The sequence below is a fragment of the Lepidochelys kempii genome, chromosome 21 (genome assembly GCF_965140285.1).
Source record: "Lepidochelys kempii isolate rLepKem1 chromosome 21, rLepKem1.hap1, whole genome shotgun sequence".
Taxonomy (NCBI): Eukaryota; Metazoa; Chordata; order Testudines; family Cheloniidae; genus Lepidochelys; species Lepidochelys kempii.
In genome coordinates this window covers 16,644,085-16,670,465 of record NC_136400.1, presented here as the reverse complement: position 1 = coordinate 16,670,465, position 26,381 = coordinate 16,644,085, and the positions used below count along the sequence as shown (strand labels likewise).

At 57.0% G+C, this 26,381-nt stretch overlaps 1 protein-coding gene across 4 annotated transcripts in view; it reads right to left on the bottom strand.

Annotated features, from left to right (window-relative positions):
• Position 1: 1 nt before the first annotated feature.
• The window catches only part of ELAPOR1 (endosome-lysosome associated apoptosis and autophagy regulator 1), a 109,903-nt gene continuing 83,523 nt past the window's right edge, over positions 2-26,381 (bottom strand). Inside the window, exons 17-22 of one of the 4 annotated variants that reach the window (XM_073320350.2) lie at positions 25,846-25,942; positions 25,367-25,468; positions 23,221-23,347; positions 22,069-22,247; positions 21,130-21,295; positions 2-96 (exon numbers count right to left, since the gene is read on the bottom strand). In XM_073320350.2, coding sequence (XP_073176451.2) covers positions 64-96; positions 21,130-21,295; positions 22,069-22,247; positions 23,221-23,347; positions 25,367-25,468; positions 25,846-25,942 — 704 coding nt within the window. In that variant the 3' untranslated portion in view covers positions 2-63. The other 3 variants (XM_073320349.2, XM_073320351.2, XM_073320348.2) reach the window with 3 other exon arrangements.

Below are 26,381 nucleotides of genomic sequence, written 5' to 3'. Positions count from 1 at the left end.
AAGGCAGAAAGGAGAGCAGCAGAATACGGACCCTGGACTTCAGAAAAGCAGACTTCGACTCCCTCAGGGAATTGATGGGCAGGATCTCCTGGGAGGCTAATATGAGGAGGAAAGGAGTCCTCATATTAGCAGAGGATCTCCTGGGAGGCTAATATGAGGAGGAAAGGAGTCCTCATATTAGCAGAGGACTCTTAGCAGAGGGAAAATTCACAAGAAAAACAAAAGATAAACTAAAAAGAAAAGGAGTACTTGTGCACCTTAGAGACTAACCAATTTATCTCTAAGGTGCCACAAGAACTCCTTTTCTTTTTGCAAACACAGACTAACACGGCTGTTACTCTGAAAAGATAAACTAATCCGCCTTGCCTGGCTTCCTATACTGGTTGCAGTATTGGAGACTTGGATTAGGGTGGGTTGGAGAAGACGGATTTCTGTCTGTCCCCTCTCAGTCCCAAGAGAGAAGGGCCACAGAAACAAAGAACCCAAAACAAACCCTCTCCCCCTCCCCCGCAGATTTGAAAGGTTCTTTTGTCCCCATTGGTTCCTTTGGTCAGGTGCCAACCAGGTTATTTGAGCTTCTTAACCCTTTACAGGTAAGGAGGAATTTTAGGCTACCCTTATGGTTATGACACCATCCTTAGCGGTTTTTAAGGCCTGGCTTGATAAAGCCCTGGCTGGGATGATTTAGTGGGGGATTGGTCCTGCTTTGAGCAGAAGGTTGGACTAGATACCTCCTGAGGTCTCGTCCAACCCTAATCTATGATGCTATGATTCTATGAGGGGTTGAGGGCTCTGGTTGGGGGTGTGGGCTCTGGAGTGGGGCCGGGCATGAGGTGTTTGGGGTGGAGGAGGGTGCTCCAGGTTGCGACCAAGGGGTTCGGAGGTTGGGAGGGGCCGCTGGGCTGGCACTGGGGGTTGGGGCACTGGGGGGTGTGAGGGCTCCAGCTTTGGGGGTGTAGGCTCTGGGGTGGTGCTGGGCATGAGGGGTTTGGGCTGTAGGAGGGTGCTCAGGGCTGGGGCAGGCGGTTGGGGCACAGGGGTGGGGTGAGGGCTCTGGCTGGGGGTGCAGGCTCTGGGGTGGGGCTGGGGGTGAGGGGTTTGGGGCATAGGAGGGTGCTCTGAGCTGGGACCGAGGGGTTTGAAGGGTGGAAAGGGGATCAGGGCTAGGGTTGGGGTGCGGGAGGGGGTCTGGGGTGCAGGCTCCTGGCAGAATGTACCTCAGGCAGCTCCCAGAAGCAGCAGCATGTGTTCCCTATGTGGTGGTTCCTGGCCAATTGGAGCTGCAGAGTTGGTACTTGGGGTGGGGGCAGCGCCAGGAGACCCCTGGCTGCTCCTATGTGTAGGAGCTGGAGGGGGGGACATGCCACTGCTTCCAGGAACTGCGCAGGGCCAGGGCAGGCAGGGAGCCTGCCTTAGTCCTGCTCCACCCACCGGCCAGTCATTTAATGGCCTGGTCAGTAGTGCTGACCAGAGCCATAAGGGTCCCTTTTCGACCGGGCGCTCTTGTCGAAAACTGGACACACCAGCCAGGTCCTGGCTACAGCCTTGCTCGGAGTGGGCTGGCCAGACCAGCTACCTTCCTCCAGAGCCTGGTCTGCAGCAGTTGCCAGCGTGTCCTGGATTGCCCCGCTTGCCCTTGCAACCATGACTGTCAGCTACAACAGTCACAAATGGACATTTTTATTTGACCCCAAAGCGACATGTGGACCCTTCCCCGGCACTGCCCGGTTCCCGTCAGTCTGCGCCACGGGGACCCTTCCCCGGCGCTGCCCGGTTCCCGTCAGTCTGCGCCACGGGGACCCTTCCCCGGCGCTGCCCGGTTCCCGTCAGTCTGCGCCACGGGGACCCTTCCCCGGCGCTGCCCGGTTCCCGTCAGTCTGCGCCACGGGGACCCTTCCCCGGCGCTGCCCGGTTCCCGTCAGTCTGCGCCACGGGGACCCTTCCCCGGCGCTGCCCGGTTCCCGTCAGTCTGCGCCACGGGGACCCTTCCCCGGCGCAGCCCGGTTCCCGTCAGTCTGCGCCACGGGGACCCTTCCCCGGCGCAGCCCGGTTCCCGTCAGTCTGCGCCACGGGGACCCTTCCCCGGCGCAGCCCGGTTCCCGTCAGTCTGCGCCACGGGGACCCTTCCCCGGCGCTGCCCGGTTCCCGTCAGTCTGCGCCACGGGGACCCTTCCCCGGCGCTGCCCGGTTCCCGTCAGTCTGCGCCACGGGGACCCTTCCCCGGCGCTGCCCGGTTCCCGTCAGTCTGCGCCACGGGGACCCTTCCCCGGCGCTGCCCGGTTCCCGTCAGTCTGCGCCACGGGGACCCTTCCCTGGCGCTGCCCGGTTCCCGTCAGTCAGTCTGTTTTCACTAACAAGGTCAGCTCCCAGACTGCTGCGCTGGGCATCACAAAATGGGGAAGAGATGGCCAGCCCTCTGTGGAGATAGAGGTGGTTAGGGACTATTTAGAAAAGCTGGACATGCACAAGTCCATGGGGCCGGACGAGTTGCATCCGAGAGTGCTGAAGGAATTGGCGGCTGTGATTGCAGAGCCATTGGCCATTATCTTTGAAAACTCGTGGCGAACGGGGGAAGTCCCGGATGACTGGAAAAAGGCTAATGTAGTGCCAATCTTTAAAAAAGGGAAGAAGGAGGATCCTGGGAACTACAGGCCAGTCAGCCTCACCTCAGTCCCTGGAAAAATCATGGAGCAGGTCCTCAAAGAATCAATCCTGAAGCACTTGCATGAGAGGAAAGTGATCAGGAACAGCCAGCATGGATTCACCAAGGGAAGGTCATGCCTGACTAATCTAATCGCCTTTTATGATGAGATTACTGGTTCTGTGGATGAAGGGAAAGCAGTGGATGTATTGTTTCTAGACTTTAGCAAAGCTTTTGACACTGTCTCCCACAGTATTCTTGTCAGCAAGTTAAGGAAGTATGGGCTGGATGAATGCACTATAAGGTGGGTAGAAAGCTGGCTAGATTGTCGGGCTCAACAGGTAGTGATCAATGGCTCCATGTCTAGTTGGCAGCCGGTGTCAAGTGGAGTGCCCCAAGGGTCGGTCCTGGGGCCGGTTTTGTTCAATATCTTCATAAATGATCTGGAGGATGGTGTGGATTGCACTCTCAGCAAATTTGCGGATGATACTAAACTGGGAGGAGTAGTAGATACGCTGGAGGGCAGGGATAGGATACAGAGGGACCTAGACAAATTGGAGGATTGGGCCAAAAGAAATCTGATGAGGTTCAATAAGGATAAGTGCAGGGTCCTGCACTTAGGACAGAAGAACCCAATGCACAGCTACAGACTAGGGACCGAATGGCTAGGCAGCAGTTCTGCGGAAAAGGACCTAGAGGCCCGGTTCCCGTCAGTCTGTGCCACGGGGACCGTGCCACGGGGACCCTTCCCCGGCGCTGCCCGGTTCCCGTCAGTCTGTGCCACGGGGACCCTGCCCCACTGTGGTAACACACAAAGGTGACACGCTCCTTGGCTGCACCATGCTGACAGATGCTGGACGAGGTCACTGGTGTAATAAGGTATCAAATCTCATTGGTAATGTAGAGTCACAAAAGAAGCTGTCACTGGTACAAGAAATGTGTCAACTAGTCCCCAAATAATGCTTTAATTCTACGCCCCACTCAAAGACACCTTGAGGAGTTACCACTCTGCACAGTTTGCACACTGGTGATGTATTACAAATACTACGTGGTTTCTTTACAAAAAGGAATTTTCTTTCACACTGTAGCCACATACTAAACAGTGTAAAAAGAAAGAGCTCATGTAGATCCCATTTTAAAATCCCAAACTAATGGTGCTGTTAGCAGGTAAAGGGTCAGATTCTGATCTGTTCTCTACGGGGTGTGAGTCAGGAGTAACTCCTCAAGAGGGTGGCATTGCTGTACCCCCAGTGTGAACGGTCTGTTGCAGGGAAATCAAGGCTTGGCACTTTCCTCAGATGACGGAGCCAAGCTACCTAGATGCCTAACCAGTAAGCAAAGAGCGGGCCTCTGGGCATGAAGGAGAGATCTTAACAGAGCTAGGAATGGGAAGGGACGGCCTCCTGGACTGTCCCATGCAGCTGTTCCAGGCAGGCCGCTTCCCCCCGGCACAAGGGGCTGGGTGGCATATAAACGTATCTTTGGATATTAAGACACAATTGATTAATTTACAATCCAGCCTGCACAGGAGGGAGGTCTCAGTGTTGCCAACTCTCAGGATTTTTTCATGAGTCTCATGATAATTAAAAGTACGTTGCTGGCCCTCGTGGCTGTAGAGAAAGCTTCAAAACGTGACCCCGCTGCACCCTAAAGGCTCAAAAAACCAGAAGGCAAATAAAAGAAACCTCAAATCAGGGGCGACATGGGAGAGGCCCCAAGCCCTTGCCCCCTCCATGGCTCCGCCCCTGCCCTGCCTCTTCCTCCTGAGGCTCCGCCCCCCAGCCAAGCTGGAAGCTGGAGCCAGGTGTGGGGCCTGAGAGCAGCCCCTGGCCCATCTCGCTCCCCCAGGGTCCCCCCCAGGGCAGGGGGAGGGTCTGTGGGTCCCCACAGCTGCCCACACGGCTCTTACCCCAACTCAGCTCCGGCTTCCGACCTGGCCTGAGGGCAGGGGCTCAGGGTCGAAGAGCCACAGCCCGGCCATGGGAAGAGCCACCTGGGCAGCTGTGGAGAGCTGCAGACCCTCCATCTGCCCTGGGCGGGGAGCCTGGGGGTGGAGACACAAGCCGGGGGCTGCTGTCAGGCCCTCCCTCCCCGGGCAGCTGGAGGGTCTGCGGCTTCCACAGCTGCCTGGGATCCATGGATGCTCTTTGCTGGGCCAGGCTCCAGCGTCCGGCCTGGCCAAGGGGCAGGGCCTCAGGGAGGAATGGTTGTGGGGTGGGGGGAGACGAGGGGAAGGGGGCAAGGCCCGTAGTGAAAAGTGGGAAGGCAATGCCCTTGGCCCCTCTATTCTGGTGCCCCTGGATCAAATCTCTTATTTTTACATAATCTCATGATTTTAAAGCCAGTCTCATGATTTTGAACTGCTGGGGTTGGCAATACTAGGTCGTGTAAGAGAGTTAAAGGGACGTGGCTGACTTATAAAAGATCCCCTGCCAAGTTCCATGTGAGATCACTAACTGGGAAGGCTGCAGGCAAGAGGGTCTTGGTGTTTTCCAGCCCTCCTTAGACAGCACCTTGGGTCTAGTCAATTCTGCTCTTTTCCCTGTATAGTCCGGGAGCGAGAGCACAAGCCTCCAAATGAGCATGGCTCACTTGAGCAGTCCCACAGCCTTCAATGGGACCACTCCCGGGCCTAGCGTTACACACGCGCTTCAACGTTTGCAGACGCAGGGCTTAGCTCAGTGTCCCAGGCTGTTTGTGTGGGTTTCTCACCCAGCAAAAGGGGAGAGTCAGGCCTTAAAAAGCCTGTGAAAAGTTGACTGTAAAACCGCACCCATTGGCAGGGCCATGCAGTTGCAGGGTTTTAGAGCACGGAACCACTTTTAACTCTCTTTTATAAAAGCATTGGGGTTAAGAGTTGACAGGGCCCCTTGAACACGTGATACTTAAGGCTTGCCTACAAGGGCAGTGTGACTGGTCTCATCACACCAGTACCACCCCTGAATAACAGTGAGAGAATTGTACTCATGTCACGCTCCACGTGGCCAAGTGCTTACTTGGAACCGTTTCCCTTCATAATCTAATCAGAACATGATAGAAAAATGGCCCTGCCCTTCTGGACCTTGGGCTAAGGCTGCACTCAGGACTGTTCTGGGGCTCCCAGCCCTAGTCACCACAGCCGTGGGGCATGCTAATCAGGGGGACTACGTGGTTGGACAACCAAAGGGGGGGCCTCACTCTCATGGCTGTACAGCACACCCCTGAGCTACTTGTGCGAGTTGTGATTGTTCCACGGGAGGCAACCAGCCCCTTTTCTCTCCCCATAGGTCAGAGGGAGAATTAGGAAGATGATGACACAGTTAACGAGGAACAGCGTTACTTTGGCAATAGTTGGCAAGGAAAGATGATGTGTCCGTACCTGCACAAAGCAAGGCTGGCGCAGGGCTCTCTGACTTCAAAGGAATATACGGAGTAGGTCACCTGGTCTTGTGCCCAGTGGTAGAACTGACTAAAGGGGCAATTACTGCTGCCTGCCTCCCTCCCCCTCAGAGACAGCGTGTGCAGAAAGCAGCATGAACAAGTCACCTTGCTCTGACGTCTGTTTCTAGGACAGGGATTCTTGTTTAAACACATCCCCGGTTTTGTGGTCTGGCAGAAGAGATCTGTTCTGAACTGCACGTGGTATAAACTGCCCTGTGCTCATTCCGGGCCGACTCCTAGCTCACCTGCACCACCCACAATCGGGGAGTAGGATCAATGGAGTTAAACTGGCAGAGCGTGAAAGGAGAATCAGACTCTTTATTCTCCTCCCAGGTAATCGCTTCAAACTGAAACGATTCTAACCTGAAAGACGAATCCACACAGCTGATTGGAAAGTTAAATATGCCGGCATCACCAATGCCCTGAAAGCAGCATAAGCTTGTCAGCTGTGACTGTTTGTGAGTTTCAAGAACACAAGTGCTCAGACCCATGCAGGACCTGATCCGACTATGAGCAATAGGCCCAGCGTGTGATGAGAGATTATTAACCGTAGTGCTCAGGGGATGCATTGGGAGGCCATTGTGCCAGGCACTCTGCAAACTGAGCCAGGACACCCTGCATCGATGGCAACGACCTCCACGGAGAACCTGAAGGCAGCAGCTGGTGCTAGTGAGAATTCTGGGCCCGCTTCACGAACGCATTGACCAGCAGCTGGGTGGTGCTGCGCTTGGCCTGATGGACAGCCCACGGGCACGCGGGTTTAGTCATCCGCACACTGACTAACGTTACTGCTGCTCCTTTACCCACGTAGGGCCTGTGCTGCCAACTTACTGGCAGCTCATGTTCCATGCTCAGGGCTTGAGTTACTGCTGCGGTTTTACATCAGCGTAACTCCACTGCAATCCAGGCCGGCCTGAGACCAGAGTCACCTCTGAGATCACCGAGCAGAGTAGTGCACTGGGGAATCGAGCCCCTGGCTGGCATTAAAGGGAGCTGAATGCACCCCCTTTTCTCTTGAATAGGAAGGTGTGGCCTACAGAGACTACAGGTTTCAGCATGCAGTGCCTCACCTCATCGCTAGTGGCTTGGAGCACTGCATGCTGGGACATGTAGTCTCCGAGGGCCAGGTCAGGGCAGCCATGGCTCTGTTGTTGAACTCTAGGGCTGGACAACAGCTATGCTTTGCAGCACATCCGTTACTCCTGGGGAAATTGTGCACCACTGTGCATGCACAGAATTTATGTCTCCTGCAGATTTCTTTGCTTCCCCACAGAAAAATGACTTTCTGATGGGGAAGCAAAGGGAAGCCACAAGAGTGGTCATGTGGCTCTCCCCAGGAGTATGTTTCGGGTGCCAAGGGCAGCCGGCAGAGAGGTAAATCACTGTGGGGCAGGAGGCAGACTGGGGAAGTCCCAGTTGATGGCTCCTACCCTGCGTTGGGCTCAGCTGCTAGTCGCGGCTGGGCTGGGGAGGACGGGACTTCCTCTTCCCCTGCACGGCATCTGGGGCTAGGTCAAATCACCCCCAGATTTCCCCCGGCTGTAGGAAACTCTGTAAACTCCCTTCCGACCGCTTCCTGCACCCATCACTCATTAGCTGCATGGGGAGGGATCCCTGTACAGGGAGCTGCACCCCCATCTGCCCAACCCCCATGCATCCAGATCCCCTCATACCCAGACCCTCCTGCCGAGCCCAACCCCAACACTCAGAACCCCACCTGATGAGCCCCATCCCCCTGCACCTGAACCACCCCAATGAACCACCCTCACCAGGATCCCCACCCCACCAAGCCCCAACCAGCCGCACCTGGATCCCCGCCCCAATCCCCCAGCATCTGGACCCTTCACTGAGCCCCCCACACCCAGACCTCCTGCTGAGCTTTATCCCCTCCCACATACCCAGACCTCCCGCACTGAGTCTCAACCACCTTCACCCCCCATGCAGAGACCCCTTACTGTTGCACTCAGAACGCCCCACCCCAACAAGCCTCTGTGCATTCAGATCCCCTCTGCAGCCAGATCCCCCACTGAGCTGCCTGCACCCAGATTATCCCACACAAAACTCTCTCATCCCACACCTGGATCCCCCCTCCCCCCCCAGCTAAGACCCTCCACACTTGGATCCTGCCTTGCTGAGCCTGCCTGCCCACAGCTGGTGCACCTGGCATGGAGGGGCAGGGCCCTGGAGTGTTTCTGGGGAAGGCCTGGTCCTTGAACTGTGTCAGGGTTCGGTGCAGCCTCACCACTGAGTTCATGTCCCAGGGGGAGGGGGAGCTACACAGTGATCTCCCACCTCTGTGCGGCCTGTGGCCTGTGCTGCCCAGTGCCATGCTGGAACCTCTACATTTATTTGACAAATAAAATGTGCAGAATTCTGCAGAACTTTAAAATATTGTGCGCAGAATTTTTATATTTTTGGTGCAGAATGCCCTCAGAAGTAGCACAGGTACTAAATCAGGGGTGGCCAAGCTGGGGCTCTGGAGCCACATGCGGCTCTTCAGAAGTTAATCTGCGGCTCCCTGTCTCTGCCTAGGCACCGACTCCGGGAGGGCTGGAGCTACAGGCGCCAACTTTCCAATGTGCCAGGGGGCGCTCACTGCTCAACCCCTGTAAGAAAGGTCGCTGTCGGCTGGCTGAGTGGATTGGTCTGGACCGTCAGACTTGTTTGGCATGCCAGGGACAGGGCTGGAGCTTGTCTCTTACCACCAGATCTCCAAGGAGAGCTGAGTATGCGAGTACATGGGATGGTGCAGCTAGCCCTAACTCAGCATTACTGCTCTGTCTTTGTGGGGTTTGGAGCACGTGCCTTGATTCGTTGTGCTGATGAAAGTGGCTAAAGCTTTGCTCTGCCCGCAGTGTGAGTGTCTTCCTTCTTTACCCCGGGGCTCCCAACCAGGCAGTGAACTCGACAACCTTGACTCTGTTGGGCCTGATTCTGGGCCTAGAGCCCTACAATCCCCAGCTCTTAAAGCAGAACTAACTGGAAACGGATAATCATCAATAACCACGCAAAGACTCAGGAACGCTCCGTGCCTTCCTCAGAAACAGGCAAGATTTGTCAGTACAGACACTCGGCCCCAGCTCTCGATTTCGGGCCCCATTACAGGCTGTGCAATGCACTCAGCAGCCCCTTCCATCACAGCTGAGGCAATGCCAAGACTTCTGGCAACCCTGCGTGATGACACTGGGCAGCAGAGAGAACCACGCGTTGTCTAGAGAGCCAGAGGGAACCGCGCGTTGTCTAGAGAGCCAGAGGGAACCGCGCGTTGTCTAGAGAGCCAGAGGGAACCGCGTGTTCTCTAGAGAGCCAGAGGGAACCGCGTGTTCTCTAGAGAGCCAGAGGGAACCACGCGTTCTCTAGAGAGCCAGAGGGAACTGTGCGTTCTCTAGAGAGCCAGAGAGAACCACGCGTTCTCTAGAGAGCCAGAGGGAACCGCGCGTTCTCTAGAGAGCCAGAGGGAACCGTGCGTTCTCTAGAGAGCCAGAGGGAACCGTGCGTTCTCTAGAGAGCCAGAGAGAACCACGCGTTCTCTAGAGAGCCAGAGGGAACCACGCGTTCCCATGCGTTCTCTAGAGAGCCAGAGGAAACCACGCGTTCTCTAGAGAGCCACGTGTTCTGCCTGTGTCCTGCAGCCTCGATAAAGATCCCTTTGGTGCTTACAACAGCCTGGCCCTGTCTCTTTCCTGATAGCGAGACTTGGCTGAACTGAAACCCTGTGTCTGAACATGGCCAAACTTTGGGGTGTTTGGACCCTGACTTCAGAGTGGGCCTTTCTCTGTGGGAAGCTGTGATCAGAGGGCCCAGAGTTGAAAAGGAAAAGAAAGCAACCTGCTTTCTTGTTCTTTCCAAGCCCCTTGCTTCCCTGCCAAAGGGACCCATCAAATCAGCGCTCTCTGGGCACTGCCTGTGTGGTGTAGAGAGAACTCCTGTCTCCAGTGGGTTAATGTTGCTGCTGGCAGGGTCTTGTGCAAATCAGACCTCTGCATTAGTCCTCTGGCCTCTGCTGCAGGCCCACGGTGCGAGCGGGCGAGGCCCTAAGCAGGCTATGGCTAACAGGCTGGCTCCCAGGCTTGGATGCAGAGGGGAACCTGGTTGATTTCAGGGGTCTTAGAAAAGGGAAAGCACAAACCACTGTGACTGAGTTTGGACACAGTCATTTGGCGAGACATGGACCACGAGGAAACCCAGAGATGTGGGTCAGCCTGTCTGGACACAGGAAACAGGCAAATGTGTCGTTTAAAAACACATCTGTATTTGGCGATTTCTTTTGGAGGGAATGTTAACTTCAGAGTTTGTTTGTTTAAAAAAGCAACAACAGCTCAAGTGAAAAGTGTATCTGATAAGGCCACAAGGAGGTGTCAGGGCGCAGGGTTCACCAGGGGTAGCGGCGAGGTATCCTGCAGCAAAGGCAGGGGGGCTGAGGCTCCCCTAGAGGTCCATGTCTGTGCTGCCCGACGAGGTCTTCAGCGGGACAGAATCGAACCCATCCGACGTCCTCTGGAAACAGGAACAGAGAGCGGCTGTCAATAGGCTCTGGTCAGCGCATCTCACCCTGCGCCCAGGAGCGCCTCCCATGGACTTATATGCCCACAGTGCCTAGGAGCCTGCTGCTGAAGCAGGACCCGTGGCGCTAGGCGCTGTACAACACAGAACACAAAGGTAATCCCGGTCCCAATAGCAATCTGGGAAGGGCAGGATGGTTGTGACCACCTGGCACCTGTTTGTGGCCCCCAGGGTCGTGCCCCTAGGTTGAGGGCCCTGGTTTAGATAGAATTTCTCCAATCAGCTGGCAACGGCCCAGACAGCGAGCTAGCTTTAGGAGAACTGCAACGGCCCTGTACGTGAGGCTAGTGTGCCTTTCCCTCCAGCGGCCACCCTGTCTGCTAAAGCACCCTGCAGTCCGCCACTCCAGCTCTGCAGCTGCTTTCCCCACTGCTCTGTGTGATCCCGCCACAGCCTCGGGGGGCACCAGGAGACTGCAGGTTCCAACCCTGCCTTTGTGAGTGGAGCTGCGCAGGTGGAAATAAGCAACACCTCCCACACCCTCGGGACTGGCCCCACTGGACAGAGGGGCAAGCTGGGCCCTCCCCGCATGTCACTGCATTGTGTCTAGACGCGCTGACGCCCCAGGGCCTGATCCCTGCAGCCTGGGCTGCCCATGGAGACTCAGCCGGACACAGTCAGGAGGGGCGCCAGGGAAGGAGCAGCAGCTCCATGAAGCAGCACGGACTCCAGGCCTGGACTGTTCTGGGCTCATTTCCAGAGATGCTGAGTGTCCACAGCTCCAGCTGCAGCCCAGGGAGCTGCCGGGCTCAGCGCCGACCGTCAGACCCTCTATCCGCCAGCAGGGGAGTTGCAAGCCGGGGCTGCCTCCGAACAAATGGGGGGAGACTGGTGGGTTCAGGCCCTAGGAGCTTCTGCCTCCCCTCCCCCACTCCAAAGATTCATTGATCCTCCCTGCTGCCCCGCCACCCTGCTCTCCACTCTCCCTCCAGCCCCAGCACACGCCGCACCCTTCCCTCGGCTCACCACAGGATGAGACGGGTGAGCTGAAGGGCCAAGGGAGAAGCATCCCTCACCCACAGTGAGACTCCTCTGGGCTGGCCTCCATCCCTCCTGCCCAGGGTCCCAGAGGAGCCTCATCCCCCAGCTGGGGTGAGCCGGAGGGGCAGCACATGGCAGGTGGGAGGATGGCAGCAGACGCAGGGTGTGGAGCCTCTGAGCACTGCTGAATGGACACACAACCGGGGCTGGAGGCGAGCCCCACATTAGCAGCTTACTCCTAGAAATAAATCACCTTCTCTAGCGCCAGCCACCCGAGAGTCCCAAGGAACTAGATCAAATAAGGCCCAGCCTGAGACCTGCCCTGGCTCAGGGGTCAGTCTCATTAGCCCCATTTCAGAGATGGGTAAGCTGAGGCCCAGAGATGGGCAGTGACAGTACGTCTGCTGCAGAGTGGGGAGTCGAGCGCTGGCAGGCCCAGCTCTGGGCCTCACGCTCATTTGTTATCCGGGTTACGGGAGCCTCGAAAGGCCCCAGCCAGGCCTGAAGCCTCGTTGTGCCGGGTGCTGCAGAGCAGGGGACAGGCCCTGCCACGGGAGGGCAAAGAGAGGGGAAGTGACTTGCCCAAGTTCACCCTGCAGCTTAAAACCCAGGTGTCGGGCTCCCCGCTCAGACCCCGAGACCACGCTGCACCCCCAGCAAGCTGGGCTGTTCCCACACGCAGGGCAAAGCTGATGCCACCTCTCGCCTCTCGTGCCTGGTCTCTCTAACTGGGGGCTGCCTCATCCTCTTACTTTATTGGCATCGGCCCTACAGACGCGCAGCCGAGAGGGGAAACGCAGGCCGCCTTCCCCGTAACTGCTGTTCTTCGAGGTGTGCTGCGCACGCCCATCCAACGCCGGTGTGCGCATGCCACGTGCACCGTGCCGGAAGGTTTCCCCTCAGCGGTGTCCACAGGGGACCGGCTCCGGCGCCCCCCTGGAGCAGCGCACATGCCACGGTAGCTAGGCGCCGCCAGCTCCCCCCACCCTCAGTTCCTTCTTGCCGGAACCCCAACAGTGGGGAAGGAGGGCGGGTGGTGGAATGGACATGTGCTCGAAGAACACCAGTGACGGAGAAGGTGAGAGCTTGCTCATGTCCATTCAACTTCGGTGACTCCCAAGCAGGACCCCTCAGAGGTGCGTAGGGGTTCATGGATGTGTAGATTGCAACACAGCTCTGCTGAACCCAGCATCGTCCCTGGCCTGCTGAGGGATGGCACAGTGGGCCATGAACGTGTGCACAGAGGACCATGTCGTGGCTCGACAGATGTCCTAGATCGGGAAGTGTGCCAGGAAGGCCGCTGAAGATGCCTGCGCTCTGGTCGAGTGGGCTCTGATGATCGGTGGCAGAGGGACTCCTGCCAACTCGTAGCAGGTCCGAATGCAAGAGGTGATCCCTGTTAGAAATCCTCTGTGTGGACACCAGGGGCCCTTCATCCGATCAGCTGTAGAGATGAAAAGCTGAGTCGACTTACGGAAAGGCTTTGTCCAATCTAGGTAGAAAGCTAGGGTCCTTCTTACGTCTCTTCACTGGCCTTGTGGGGCTTGGGGCGGGAGAGTGGAAGGAAGATATCCTGGCTCATGTGGAAAGCAGACACCATCTGGGGAAGGAAGGCCAGGTGGAGCTGAAGCTGGACTCTCTCCTTATAGAAGACCGTGTATGGTGGTTCTGAGGTCAGGGCTCACAGCTCAGAGACTCGCTGACGTCCCTGCCACCAGGAAAGCTACCTTCCATGATAGGTGAGAGCAGGGAGCACCAGGCCAAAGGATCAAAGGGTGGGCCCGTGAGCCTGGACAGAACCAAGTTGAGATCCCACTGAGTGACCAGGGACTGAACTTGTGGAAAAAGACAGCTGAGGAATCTGACTGTCATGTCATGGGAGACCACCGTCTGCCCCGGTGGGCCAATGACAGGCCAAAATGCACCAGATGCACCCTGATAGAGGAGTGCGCCAGGCCCTGTTTCCTCAAATGAAGCAGGTAGTCCAAGATCGACTGCACTGAAGAATATGAAGGGGAGGTGCCCCGTTTGGCCACTCAGTGGGAGAACCTCGTCCACTTTGCCAGGTAGGTCTGTCTAGTTGAAGGCTTTCTACTCTCGGGGAGGATCTGTTGGACCCCCTCTGAACAGGCCTGTTCCTCAGGGTTCAGCCACACCACATCCACGCCATGAGGAGGAGGGATGTGATGCTGGGGTGCAAGAGTTGGCCAGGATCCTGTGACAGCAGGATCTGGTCAGTTTGGCAGGGGCCATGGAGGGATCACTGCCAGTCTTGACAGCAGCAATGCTGGTGAGGCCATGTCGGGGCGAGCATGATAACCTGCACCTTGTCTCTCCTGATTTTCACTAGGACGTTGCTGGTGAGCGGAATCGGAGGGAACGTACATCAGGCTTCCTGCCTACGGCAGGAGGAAGGCGGCTGAGAGGGAGCCCTTGCTTAGACCCCATCTGGAGCAAAACCTGTTGCACCTCCAGTTCTGTCTGGTGGCGATCAAATCCACTGGGGAGTCCCCCACCTCTGGGGGTCGTGCCGGCTACCTCCAGGTGGAGCACCCACCGGCGGTGAGAGGAGAAGTCCCTGCTTAGATGATCTGCTAGCGTGTTCTTGGTACCCAGAAAGTGACACGCTTCTGGTTGCCTTCTATGATGAGATAACTGGCTCTGTGGATATGGGGAAAGCGGTGGATGTGATGTATCTTGACTTTAGCAAAGCTTTTGATACAATCTCCCACAGTATTCTTGCCAGCAAGTTAAAGTAGTACGGGCTGGATGAATGGATGATAAGGTAGACAGAAAGCTGGCTAGATTGTTGGGCTCAACGGATAGTGATCAACAGCGCAATGTCTAGTTGGCAGCGGGTCTCAAGCAGAGTGCCCCAGGGCTCAGTCCTGGGACCGGTTTTGTTCAACATCTTTATTAATGATCTGGATGATGGGATGAATTGCACCTTCAGCAAGTTCGCAGATGACACTAAGATGCGGGGAGAGGTAGATACACTGGAGGGTAGGGATAGGGTCCAGAGTGACCTTGTCAAATTGGAGGATTGGGCCAAAAGAAATCTGATGAGGTTCAACAAGGACAAGTGCAGAGTCCTGCACTTAGTACGGAAGAATCCCATGTACCACTATAGGCTGGGGACCGACTGGCTAAGCAGCAGTTCTGCAGAAAAGGACCTAGAGGTTACAGTGGATGAGAAGCTGGATGTGAGTCAACAGTGTGCCCTTGTTGCCAAGAAGGCCAACAGCATATTGGACTGCATTAGTAGGAGCGTTGCCAGCAGATGGAGGGAAGTGATTATTCCCCTCTATTTGGCACTGGTGAGGCCACATCTGGAGTACTGCGTCCAGTTTTGGTCCCCCCACTACAGAAGGGATGTGGACAAATTGGAGAGAGTCCAGCGAAGGGCAACAAAAATGATTAGGGGGCTGGGGCACATGACTTACGAAGAGAGGCTGAGGGAACTGGGCTTATTTAGTCTGCAGAAGCGAAGAGTGAGGGGGGATTTGATAGCAGCCTTCAACTACCTAAAGGTGGTGGTGGGGGTTCCAAAGAGGATGGAGCTCGGCTGTTCTCAGTGGTAGCAGATGACAGAACAAGGAGCAATGGTCTCAAGGTGCAGTGGGGGTAGGTCTAGGTTGGATATTAGGAAACACTACTTCACTAGGAGGGTGGTGAAGCACTGGAATGGGTTCCCTAGGGAGGTGGTGGAATCTTCTTCCTTAGAGGTTTTTAAGGCTCGGCTTGAAAAAGCCTTGGCTGGGATGATTTAGTTGGTGTTGGTCGTGCTTTGAGCAGGGGATTGGACTAGATGACCTCCTGAGGTCTCTTCCAACCCTAATCTTCTATGATTCTAGATGGATTCCGGGGGTCGATGCAGAAGTCCCAGAGACGGAGTGCCTCTTGGCAGAGGATCGCGCTCCCACTTGTCTGTTGATGTAGAACATCGAGGCTGTGTTGTCCGTCAAGACACTGACCACTCTACCCAATGGGTGAGGTAGGAAGACCACGCATGCTCTGTGCACCGCCCCGAGGTCTTTGACATTTATGTGGAGTGTCATTTCCGCTGGGGACCACATAACCTGGGTCTGGAGAGTGCCGAGATGCACCCCCAGCTATGGTCCAAAGTGTCCGAAACCAACTCGACTGCGTGAGGAGTGCTGACTCTCGTGAGAAGGGTCCCTGAAGAGGGACGGGGAGGGGAGGTGGGAAGGAGGGATAGAAAGCAACTGAAGGGTGTAACCCCGCACCACCATACTGAGGATCCATCAGTCTGATGCTATAGATGCCATCGCAGGGAGGAAAGGAGAAAGGCAGTTGGCAAAAATAAGGGAGGGGGGATTCTGGGAACAGTCCAGTATGTCTGAAGCACTTAGAGGCACTTAGAGGAGAGGAAGCACTTAGAGGAGAGGAAAGTGATCAGGAACAGTCAGCATGGATTCACCAAGGGCAAGTCATGCCTGACTAACCTAATTGCCTTCTATGAGAAGATAACTGGCTTGTGGACAAGGGAAAAGCAGTGGACACGTTATTCCTGGACTTTAGCAAAGCTTTTGACACAGTCTCCCACAGTATTCTTGCCAGCAAGTTAAAGAAGTATGGGCTGGATGAATGGACTATAAGGTGGGTAGAAAGCTGGCTAGATTGTTGGGCTCAACGGTTAGTGATCAATGGCTCCATGTCTAGTTGGCAGCTGGTATCTAGCGGAGTGCCCCAAGGCTCCATCCTGGGGCCGGTTTTGTTCAATATCTTCATTAATGATCTGGAGGATGGTGTGGATTGCACCCTCAGCAAGTTTGCAGATGACACTAAACTGGGAGGAGAGGTAGATACGCTGGAGGGTAGGGATAGGGTCCAGAGTGACCTAGACAATTTAGAGGATTGTGCCAAAAGAAATCTGATGAGGTTCAACAAGGACAAGTGCAGAGTCCTGCACTTAGGACGGAAGAATCCCATGCACCGCGACAGACTAGGGACCGAATGGCTGGGCAGCAGTTCTGCAGAAAAGGACCTAGGGGTTACAGTGGACGAGAAGCTGGATATGAGTCAACAGTGTGCCCTTGTTGCCAAGAAGGCTAACGGCATTTTGGGATGTATAAGTAGGGGCATTGCCAGCAGATCGAGGGACGTGATCGTTCCCCTCTATTCGACACTGGTGAGACCTCATCTGGAGTACTGTGTCCAGTTTTGGGCCCCACACTACAAGAAGGATGTGGAGAAATTGGAGAAAGTCCAGCGAAGGGCAACAAAAATGATGAGGGGACTGGAACACATGAGTTATGAGGAGAGGCTGAGGGAACTGGGGATGTTTAGTCTGCGGAAAAGAAGAATGAGGGGGGATTTGATAGCTGCTTTCAATTACCTGAAAGGGGGTTCCAAAGAGGATGGATCTAGACTGTTCTCAGTGGTAGCAGATGACAGAACAAGGAGCAATGGTCTCAAGTTGCAGTGGGGGAGGTTTAGGTTGGATATTAGGAAAAACTTTTTCACTAGGAGGGTGGTGAAACACTGGAATGCGTTACCTAGGGAGGTGGTGGAATCGCCTTCCTTAGGGGTTTTTAAGGTCAGGCTTGACAAAGCCCTGGCTGGGATGACTTAGTTGAGGTTGGTCCTGCTTTGAGCAGGGGGTTGGACTAGATGACCTCCTGAGGTCCCTTCCAAACCTGATATTCTATGATTCTATGTCGTCCTCGGGCATACCCTCAAAACAAGCACTTGCCTGTCTGTTTATTGCAGGCTGAGCTTGACTGAGTGGCCTGCAAATATTGTTGGCTAGGACACCGCTGGTAGCCTCTGGATTTCTTACGGGGAGGCTCCTGGCGAGGCTTGCTCCCCTGGCCCTGAGGCTGTTGTGGCTTGAACTGCTTGCGGGGAGGACCGGGAACATACATGTGGGGTCCTCATGCCCGAGGCTTCGTGCACTGGAGGAGGGCGGGAGAGAGGGGCAGCTGGTCTCTCCAAGGCTCTGGACACTGAGGGGGTGGCCTGAGAGCGCGGGGTGAACCACCAAGGGTTCCATGGGTACCACGGGGCCAGTTTCAGTGCCGACAATGTAGCCAGTACCACCGGTACCTGAGCTTGTCCCACTGTCGGGGAACCTCGCTCCGAACCAGGGCTGGGTCCTGAGCGGTCGCTCCCAGGCGACCAGGACAGAGCGGAACGGTGGCTCTGCCCTGACCGATGCTGCCTGGTGTCCGATCTGGAGTGGGGTCTTGGGCACCGGTGGCGTTCAACGGATCCGCGAGGGCCTAAAGCTGGCGATCTGCATCTCACACTTGACGAATGGTACCGGGATGAGGAGCTGGATTGGAAGTTGGAACGGGCCCGGTGCTGGGAAGTGCCCACCCGCGGTGATGCCCTCCTAGGGGATCGGTGACAGTCTGAGGAATGGTAGAGTTGATCCCTGGAGCGGTACCATGGTCTTGCAGATACTGGGTGTCAGGACCTGTACCCCTGCTGGGGGGAACATGCCTCCAGAGGTCTGCGCCTGGTCGCTGGCGAGCTGTGCCGCGAGCCTCGCTGCCTGTGGCCAAGGTCTGGGGACTGAAGGGGGCTGTGCTGCGCCTGCCTTTCACAGTCAGAGGCGCCCTGGGTACGGGAGGGTGAGCGCTGGCAGGACGTCCCCCGCAACGGGTAACGGCGCTGCTGAGGTAGGGACCGTGACAGTCTGAACACGGGTTTACCCCATGACCGGGGAACTGCAGGAGCCGGTGTGGGCAGCACCGGGAGGGTCATGATCTCCTGTGCCACCTGCAGGGCCTCCGGCGTGGACAGTACCTGGAGCTGGCAGAGGCCTCTGCCACTATCTGGGGTGGCTGCTGGGGAGGGGGCTGGGGTACCCTGCTCAACCAGAGCTTGGGCCTGAGATCCCGACCGGGGTGAAGAGGTGTCTGGCACAGGACCTTGCTCACACCCAATCTTATCCTTTCCCTTGTGGGAGGTTGGAAAGTGACCTCGCACCATCTTCTTGGCCGGAGCAATGGATGGGGCCCGGTGCCGGCCCGTGGACGGTCCCAGTGGGGTGCTGCGTACCGAGGTCACGGTAGTCGGAGCGTTGCTCCGGTGCCGGGGTGAGGGCCAACTCCATCAGGAGTGCTCTTAAACGAATATCGTGCTCCTTCTTAGTCCTTGGCTTGAAGGACTTGCAAATTTTGCACTTTTCACTCATGTGCCCTTTGCCCAAGCAAGGCAGACTGCTGCTGTGTGGATCACTGATGGGCATGGGCCTCTTGCAGCGATCACAGGGCTTAAAGCCTGGGGACTGGGTCATCTAACTATAGCTCTAACTATAGCTAAGGGATTTACTAACACTAACAGAAAACTCTAGACATGATAAAACAAGGATTAACGAGTTCGTACGAACAAGAAAGCAACAGCGCTAGCTGAAGCCTCAACAGTTCCAGCACCGTCACTGGCGGCGAGAAGGAACTGAGGGTGCGGGGAGCCGGCGATGCCCATATTCCGCGGCGTGTGCGTGCCACTCCAGGGGGCACCAGAGCCGGTCCCCTATGGACACTGCTGAGGGGGTGTTCGTCCGGCACCCGGTGCATGCGGCGAACACACCCCTCGGTTGAATGGACATGAGCAAGCACTGGAAGTAATAACAGCCCCATGAACAATGCTGGGGTGGGAAAGCGGGTTCCAGTCCCAGCGATCACGGGCAGCATTCTGGGGGCAGGAGACTCCAGCGACAGATCCGGGACAGACCCAGGGCCCAGCACCGCTGCCTTGAGGTCAGAGCTAGGCCCAGGCCAGGGAAAGTTTATTTGTGGAGTTTATTTGTATTTCAGCACCTTACTGGGGACTGCAAAGTGGTTCATTGTAACCCTGCAGGTAAGAACATTGTAATCCTACGTCAGCAGAGCAGGGGGTGCAGCAGGCGGGGCTGGGGTATTAGCACAGATGAGGGAGAGTGCCACGGCTGTCAGTTTACACCACACAGCTGCTAGGTACTGAGATAGCCTTGGATGCCATGCATCAGGGACCTGAAAGCAAGAAGATTCCTGGTGTAACTGCTTCCCCAGTGGCTAGATGGAGAAACTGCTCAGCATGCGAAGACAGCTTCAGATTCTATTTGCAAAGCCCCAGTAGTTGATAGGCACGAAGCCGGGAGACACAGGGGCTGGGACAGGAGGCCCTGCAGGGAAAATCCCAGGACCAGCCAAGCTGGGGAGAGCTTCCTAGAGAGCCAAACTCCAAGACTGAGGTAAGTCTGCACTAGGCCCAGTTCACAGCAGGCCAAGAACTCCCTGATCACACCCGGGTGGGCGAAGGGTTCCCATCCCTCCTGTCATTTCACTAGAACACTAGGCCCTGTCTGTCCTCCAGCTCTTTGCTCACTGCAACTCTGGGGACAGGCATGCAAGGAGTGTGTGTGAGATCAGTGAATGCTGTGGGGAGTGAGGGGCTCTTGGGAACATTGGATTGGGCCAAAAGAAATCTGATGAGGTTCAATAAGGATAAGTGCAGGGTCCTGCACTTAGGACGGAAGAATCCAATGCACCGCTACAGACTAGGGGCCGAATGGCTAGGCAGCAGTTCTGCGGAAAAGGACCTAAGGGTGACAGTGGACGAGAAGCTGGATATGAGTCAGCAGTGTGCCTTTGTTGCCAAGAAAGCCAATGGCATTTTGGGATGTATAAGTAGGGGCATAGCGAGCAGATCGAGGGACGTGATCGTTCCCCTCTATTCGACATTGGTGAGGCCTCATCTGGAGTACTGTGTCCAGTTTTGGGCCCCACACTACAAGAAGGATGTGGATAAATTGGAGAGAGTCCAGCGAAGGGCAACAAAAATGATTAGGGGTCTAGAACACATGACTTATGAGGAGAGGCTGAGGGAGCTGGGATTGTTTAGTCTGCAGAAGAGAAGAATGAGGGGGGATTTGATAGCTGCTTTCAACTACCTGAAAGGGGGTTCCAAAGAGGATGGCTCTAGACTGTTCTCAATGGTAGCAGATGACAGAACGAGGAGTAATGGTCTCAAGTTGCAGTGGGGGAGGTTTAGGTTGGATATTAGGAAAAACTTTTTCACTATGAGGGTGGTGAAACACTGGAATGCGTTACTTAGGGAGGTGGTAGAATCTCCTTCCTTAGAGGTTTTTAAGGTCAGGCTTGACAAAGCCCTGGCTGGGATGATTTAACTGGGAATTGGTCCTGCTTCGAGCAGGGGGTTGGACTAGATGACCTTCTGGGGTCCCTTCCAACCCTGATATTCTATGATTCTATGATTCTATGATTAGCGGTTCCTCCAAATCCCTGCTGGCAAACTGGGTTGGGACAGTGGGGCCCAGAGGTGCTGGTGACTTGCAAATGGCCTGCATCTAAACTGAGAAAGGAACCCAGGACTCCGGACTCCAAGACCACATAACCACAAGACCAGCGTCCCCTCTGCCACTCCATCAGCACCCCAGCAGCGTTTCTGCCCATCCTAACAGTCAAAGCAAGTGGGTTCAAAGGCTCACCTCTGATCTGGGGAGCTGGTGACAGCTGCTGCCCCCAGCAATGGCACAGGGGATGGGCACCCACCTTGTAAGTGAAGGACTTTATCTTGCCAAAGAGAGACTTCTTGCTGGTGAATATCAGATCATCTTCCACATCTTCCCCCTCCATAATGGCACAGCTGTCGGCGGCTGGCAGCTCACTGTCCTTGGCAGTTGAGTTCATCACCAGCTTGGAATATTTATACTCCAACCTTCAGGGGAAGGAAGAGCAGAATGGATGGCACGGGCCCTTTGTGTGGGCACCTCAGAGCTATACACAAAAGGATCTGTGTAGTGTAAGGCCCTGGTTTTCAGAGGGTGTGGGGTGGTGAAACCATCAAAAGATCTGGGGTGCAGTAAAAATGGGGGATGCAGACACTGATCTCCCTGGGACAGGTGGGCTGCCCCTCTCTGCAGCTCTGGGAGTGGTGGCTCCTGGCAGCCCTTGCCTGCAGCTCCCTGGAGGCATCCCGCTGAGGTTTGTGCAAGCGGGTGGGACGTGCTGTATTCTCCAGGGTGCGGAGGCCAGGCAGCCACTTGAGCTAGTAGGTCGAGGCATTGGGAGGTGGCAGCAGCCGAGCCCGGGATCCAGCAGCAGGGAGCGAGCTGTGAGGGAGTGATTGTGTGGGCTCAGTGGGGGGAGGTGTCCAGAGAGATCTGTATCCAGCCCGCAGCAAGCGGGTCTGTCCCTGGCAGGGCCCCATGTCCAGCAGACCGACCTAGGTATCGAACCGTGTGATCTCTCTGGAGACTGCGATGAAGAGGTAGTTCCTGTGCTAGGCTCTACAGGGCGCAGTGTTCCTCTCCCGGCTACCGGCTGAGCAGCCACCTGGAGCCATCCGCTCCTCCCAGCTGGGAGCCGACTGGATGGGACACCCCAGAGAAGGTGGTGCTGGCCAGCAGGGGACACTCCTCCCTGGGAGTCAGGATGAACCCCAGGGGAAGAGCCGGGCAGCAGCCCTCTAACAGGGTGGCAGCTACTCACTTTTGGTTTTTCTTCCAGAAGTAGCAGGTCATGCCAGTCAGCAGGATGGCCGCGCAGGTCCCGGCCGAGATCCCCACCTTGAGCCAGAAATCCATGGCTTTGCAGATGCTGACCTTCTGCTCTGGGAGGGGGACGCCGCCTGCACAGAGCTTCGGCTCCCGCCACACGTACGTGGTTCTCTGCAGGGGGCAAACAGCCATGCCCCCCCCTTTAGTCCCACACAACGTCCCAGGAGCGTGGGGGTGAAGCCAGGCCCCCGGAGCAGCACTCCACCTGGGCAGCACCATGCCGAAGGGAGTCTGCTCCTGCTGGGGCAGCCCTGGCAGGACCACACCCAGTAGCTCTGGGCTTGCTGTGCACTCCCTTCAGGCCCTGCCGGACCATTGCCCACCACCTCAACAGCTCCCGATTCACCCTGACCTCCACTTGGAGACAAGGACTGGGTAGGGCACTGATTCCCAGGGACTTGTGGGAATTTCCCATGGAAGTGGGGGAGTCTGGCCTCTGCCATAGGCACCAACTTCTCCTGGCACCGGTGGGTGCTTGCCCCCGGCCCTGCCCCGTCCCCATTCCAACCCCTTGCCCGCCCCAATTCTGCCTCCTCCCTGCCCCTATTGGACTCCTTCCCCAAATCCATGCCCCAGCCCCGCCTCCTCCCCTGAGTGTGCCACGTTCCCACTCCTTCCCCCTCGCTCCCACAGCTGTTTCGCGGCAGCAAGCCCTGGGAAGAGAAGCAGGGAAGGTGCACTCAGGGGAGGAGGCGGAGGCGAGCTGCAGGGGGGAGCTGCTGGTGGGTGCAGAGCACCCATCAATTTTTCCCTGTGGGTGCTCCAGCCCTGGAGCACCCATGGAGTCGGTGCCTATGGCCTCTGCTACAAACCCTCTAGGCTCTCTGAAGACCAGCTGGGCTCTCCTACAATGCTTTAGGGCACTGGGGACTAAATCCTGCAGCAGCATCACTGCAATGCTGCGTGCAGCTAGTGTGACACAGGGCACGGCTGCTGCCGGGAACAGCACGGCAAGGGTGGGCCCCCTGCATTGCTGGTGCAAGCCCATCAGCTCGCTTATCAACCGCTCGCTTCTCCCGCCAGCTGGACGCACCCCTCCCCGCCCCAGCCCATGGAGACGCAGCTCCATCGTGTGAGAGCTCACCTGGATCCCGCGGAGGCAGGCGCTGACGATGGCGTGGTAATCGTAGGCGGAACAGAGGGGGCAGGCTGCGGAGGTCTCCCACAGGAAGTGGAACGTGCAACCGTCACACGTCCCATCGGGGCATTTACTGTCAGGAGAGATGAAGAGGATCCTGAGCCGCCAGCCCCAGTCACTGCCTGCAGCACCGTGTGACCAGGCAGGGCTGCAAGCGAGCTGCAGCGTGACCCCGGGCACAGCGTGCTTAGTGTCCAAGCCCTGGGGCCTGGCTGGCAGATGGTGCACCATCTGGCTTGGCACCTCCCCAGCGATGCAGATCGTGCTGGCCGCTTTCCACCACCAGTCACACCCTGGCGGCGCACCAGGCTAGCCAGGCCACAATGGATCATCACTAATAGGATGTGACGCAGGAACAACCCTGGCTGGCTCACCCAGGGCCGGGCAGGGCCCAGGGGCGAACGGGAGTGAAGAGCAAAGAGAACTGGCTATAGTCCCTCCCTTGGTCAGCAGCTTGGACGCACTCACCCAGGGAGCCGGCACGCAGGGACACATGCACAGAGGAACACCACAGCACCCCAGGAAGGTGGCAGAGCCATGGGGGAAGCTCCCTACTGCGACAGCAGATTGGGACAGGCTGGGCCATGTTCTGCAAACCTGGCTCTAGTTTAGTTACAGAACCTGGCACAGAAACAGCCTCCCAAATCCTGTGCACATTCAGACAGCCCAGGAACCAAGTGTGGCCACTGAGTTGGGCTGACTCTGTTTCTCAGTGCCCAGGCACAGAGGTGCCAGGTGCCCACACCTTCAGTGGATGCCAATGGGAAACGTGCTCAGGACTTCTGAGCAACAGGCCTGAGGGGGGGAGGGATAGCTAGTGGTTTAAGCATTGGCTTGAGGAGACCATTTGGGATCTACTGCAAAGATTGGGGATTGGTCCTGCTTTGAGCAGGGGTTTGGACTAGATGACCTCCTCAGGTCCCTTCCAACCCTGGTATTCTATGATTCTATGAATTTGGCCACCCAAACTCAGCAGCCATTTGTGAAAATGCAGCTGTTTCTATGCGCAGCAAGATCCCAGAGTGGTGGATTTGGAGAGGAACTGTGAGCTCTTGCCCAGCAAGCACCAGGCACTGCCCAAATCCAGGAGCTGGGCTGGAAATGCTGATCTGTTTGTGAACAGCAGGCCTGGATAGCACCAGAGGAGAAGGGGACCTGATGGCGGCTGGGGAAGAGACACAGGTCAGGCCCTGGGGGGAGTGCACAGGGCCCGGCACCGCCCCAGCACAGTCCGGGGGAGCTTGGCTGAGGACTGCAGGAGCAGGGCCAGTTTGGACGCAGGGCAGCCAGCTGGCCTCAGTCTAGGTCACAGATTTGAAAGCAGCCTTCAGGCTGAGCCAGCTGCTGCCCAGGGAAAGAATCTGGCTGTCCTGTGCAGGGTCGGGAGAGCCCCTTCCACACCGTCTGCATCCGCATTCCCAGCCTGCCCTTCCCTCCCTTGCCAGGGGGTCCTCCACAAGCAACACCCTGCAGTGGAGGCAGCTGGCATTTGGGCTGGGGATGCTTCGGCAAGGTGCCCTGAAGCTCATTCTCAGCAGGAGGAGAGGGGGAGGCCCAGAGACCGAAACTCTCAGCATGCAACACTCCACCTTGGGCCATGGGGCTGGGCCAGCTGGTTTTCTCAGACATTTTGCACTACTACCGAGACAGGGTCCTCCGCTCTGGGGGCAGCGCTAATGCAGGGAGGGCCCCACGGGCCAGCTCAGCCAGCTCACAGTGGGTCTGGACGCTGCAGGGTGGTTGAAGCAGCAGCACCTTGTCTACACTAGGGCTCCTGTTGTTGCTGCCACGTGTAGGGCTGCACGACCGGGAGCAGTGCTGCTGGGGGCTTTCAGAAGGCTGAGGGCAGCTGGCTCCATAGCGTGCCTACCGGACACGGCTCTCCACCAGCTGGCAAGCTGCCACCGCAACCTGTTGCTGGGCAAACTATGGGCACCGAACGGATCAACACCCTGTGTTGCAAACAGCCCAGGGTCTGGCAGCCTGTCCTGCACATTACTCCTTCTCTGAGCTGTTCTGCCTTGTACTGAGCCAGCGAGCCTGCCCAGAGAGGGGCGGGGGCCCCATAGTGCACAGCAGCTCTGGCGCTTACCTTGGCACAGACAGGGCTCCGGAGCCTGTCTTCAGGGGGTCACATCGCAGGCGGATGGCTGTGGCCCGCCCAGAGCTGCAGGACTGGGTCACGTCATTGGACCTGCAGGTTAGACAAATGCACTGCACTTAGCAAGGCCTCTGGTCTAGTGTGAATGCTCAGCATGGCCCAGCACTTCACAAGGCAGGTCCTGTGGGACCTGGCTACGAACCAGGTCACACAGCGGGGGTGGGGAGAAGATCCTTGAGCCTTCTCCCCCCAGCCCCAGGGGACCGTGGCTATGACTGTGGTTCCCTTGCTGTCTGGGGTGGGGAAGGACAGTCCTGGACTGTTCCCTGAGGGCCTGGCAAAGCCTCCACGTGGAGCTGGCCACAGGCCTCTGCAGCTTGGAGCTGCGCTTGGCTATGCCGAGCTATGCAGGTGGCGACGGTGGGCAGGGACTAGGGTGCCTGCCCCCCTGCACTTGAGGCCCTCGTTACCTGTAGAAGAAGATCACATCGGTCAGCCCCGTGTTCTCGGAGGCGAAGTGCTCAGGTAGGGAGGTGATGTTGTCCAGGGTTGTTTCTGTCGTCACCCCTGAAATGACACCCAAGCGGATGAGGGTCCTAGCACAGAGCGGCTCCACTCCCAGCGCTCGCACTGGACCACGGGGAAGCAGGGCGGGCTCCCTGCAACTGCCGAGAGACATGCACAGCGGGCTGGTCCATGCCTGCCTCCCCTGCCCACTCGCCCTAGATCAGCAAGCCACATGGGGCTCCTTATGGCTGGCGTGTGAGCACCAGGAACAGACAATCTGCAGGGGACGCTATGCCCCAGTAAAACCGCCGCAGCCCCCTGCCCGCAGCGATGCCCGTCGGGCTGCAGCATGGTCACAGCACCGGGGGGGCCAGCTGCTCAGAGACAGCAGCAGCCACTGCTTGCTGCCACTGTGCAGGAGCCTGCCCCTGCCGAGCCCTGTGCACAGGCTGGTGCTGCTGGTGGGGGCTGAGTGCCCCGCTGCCCCTCTCCCCCCATG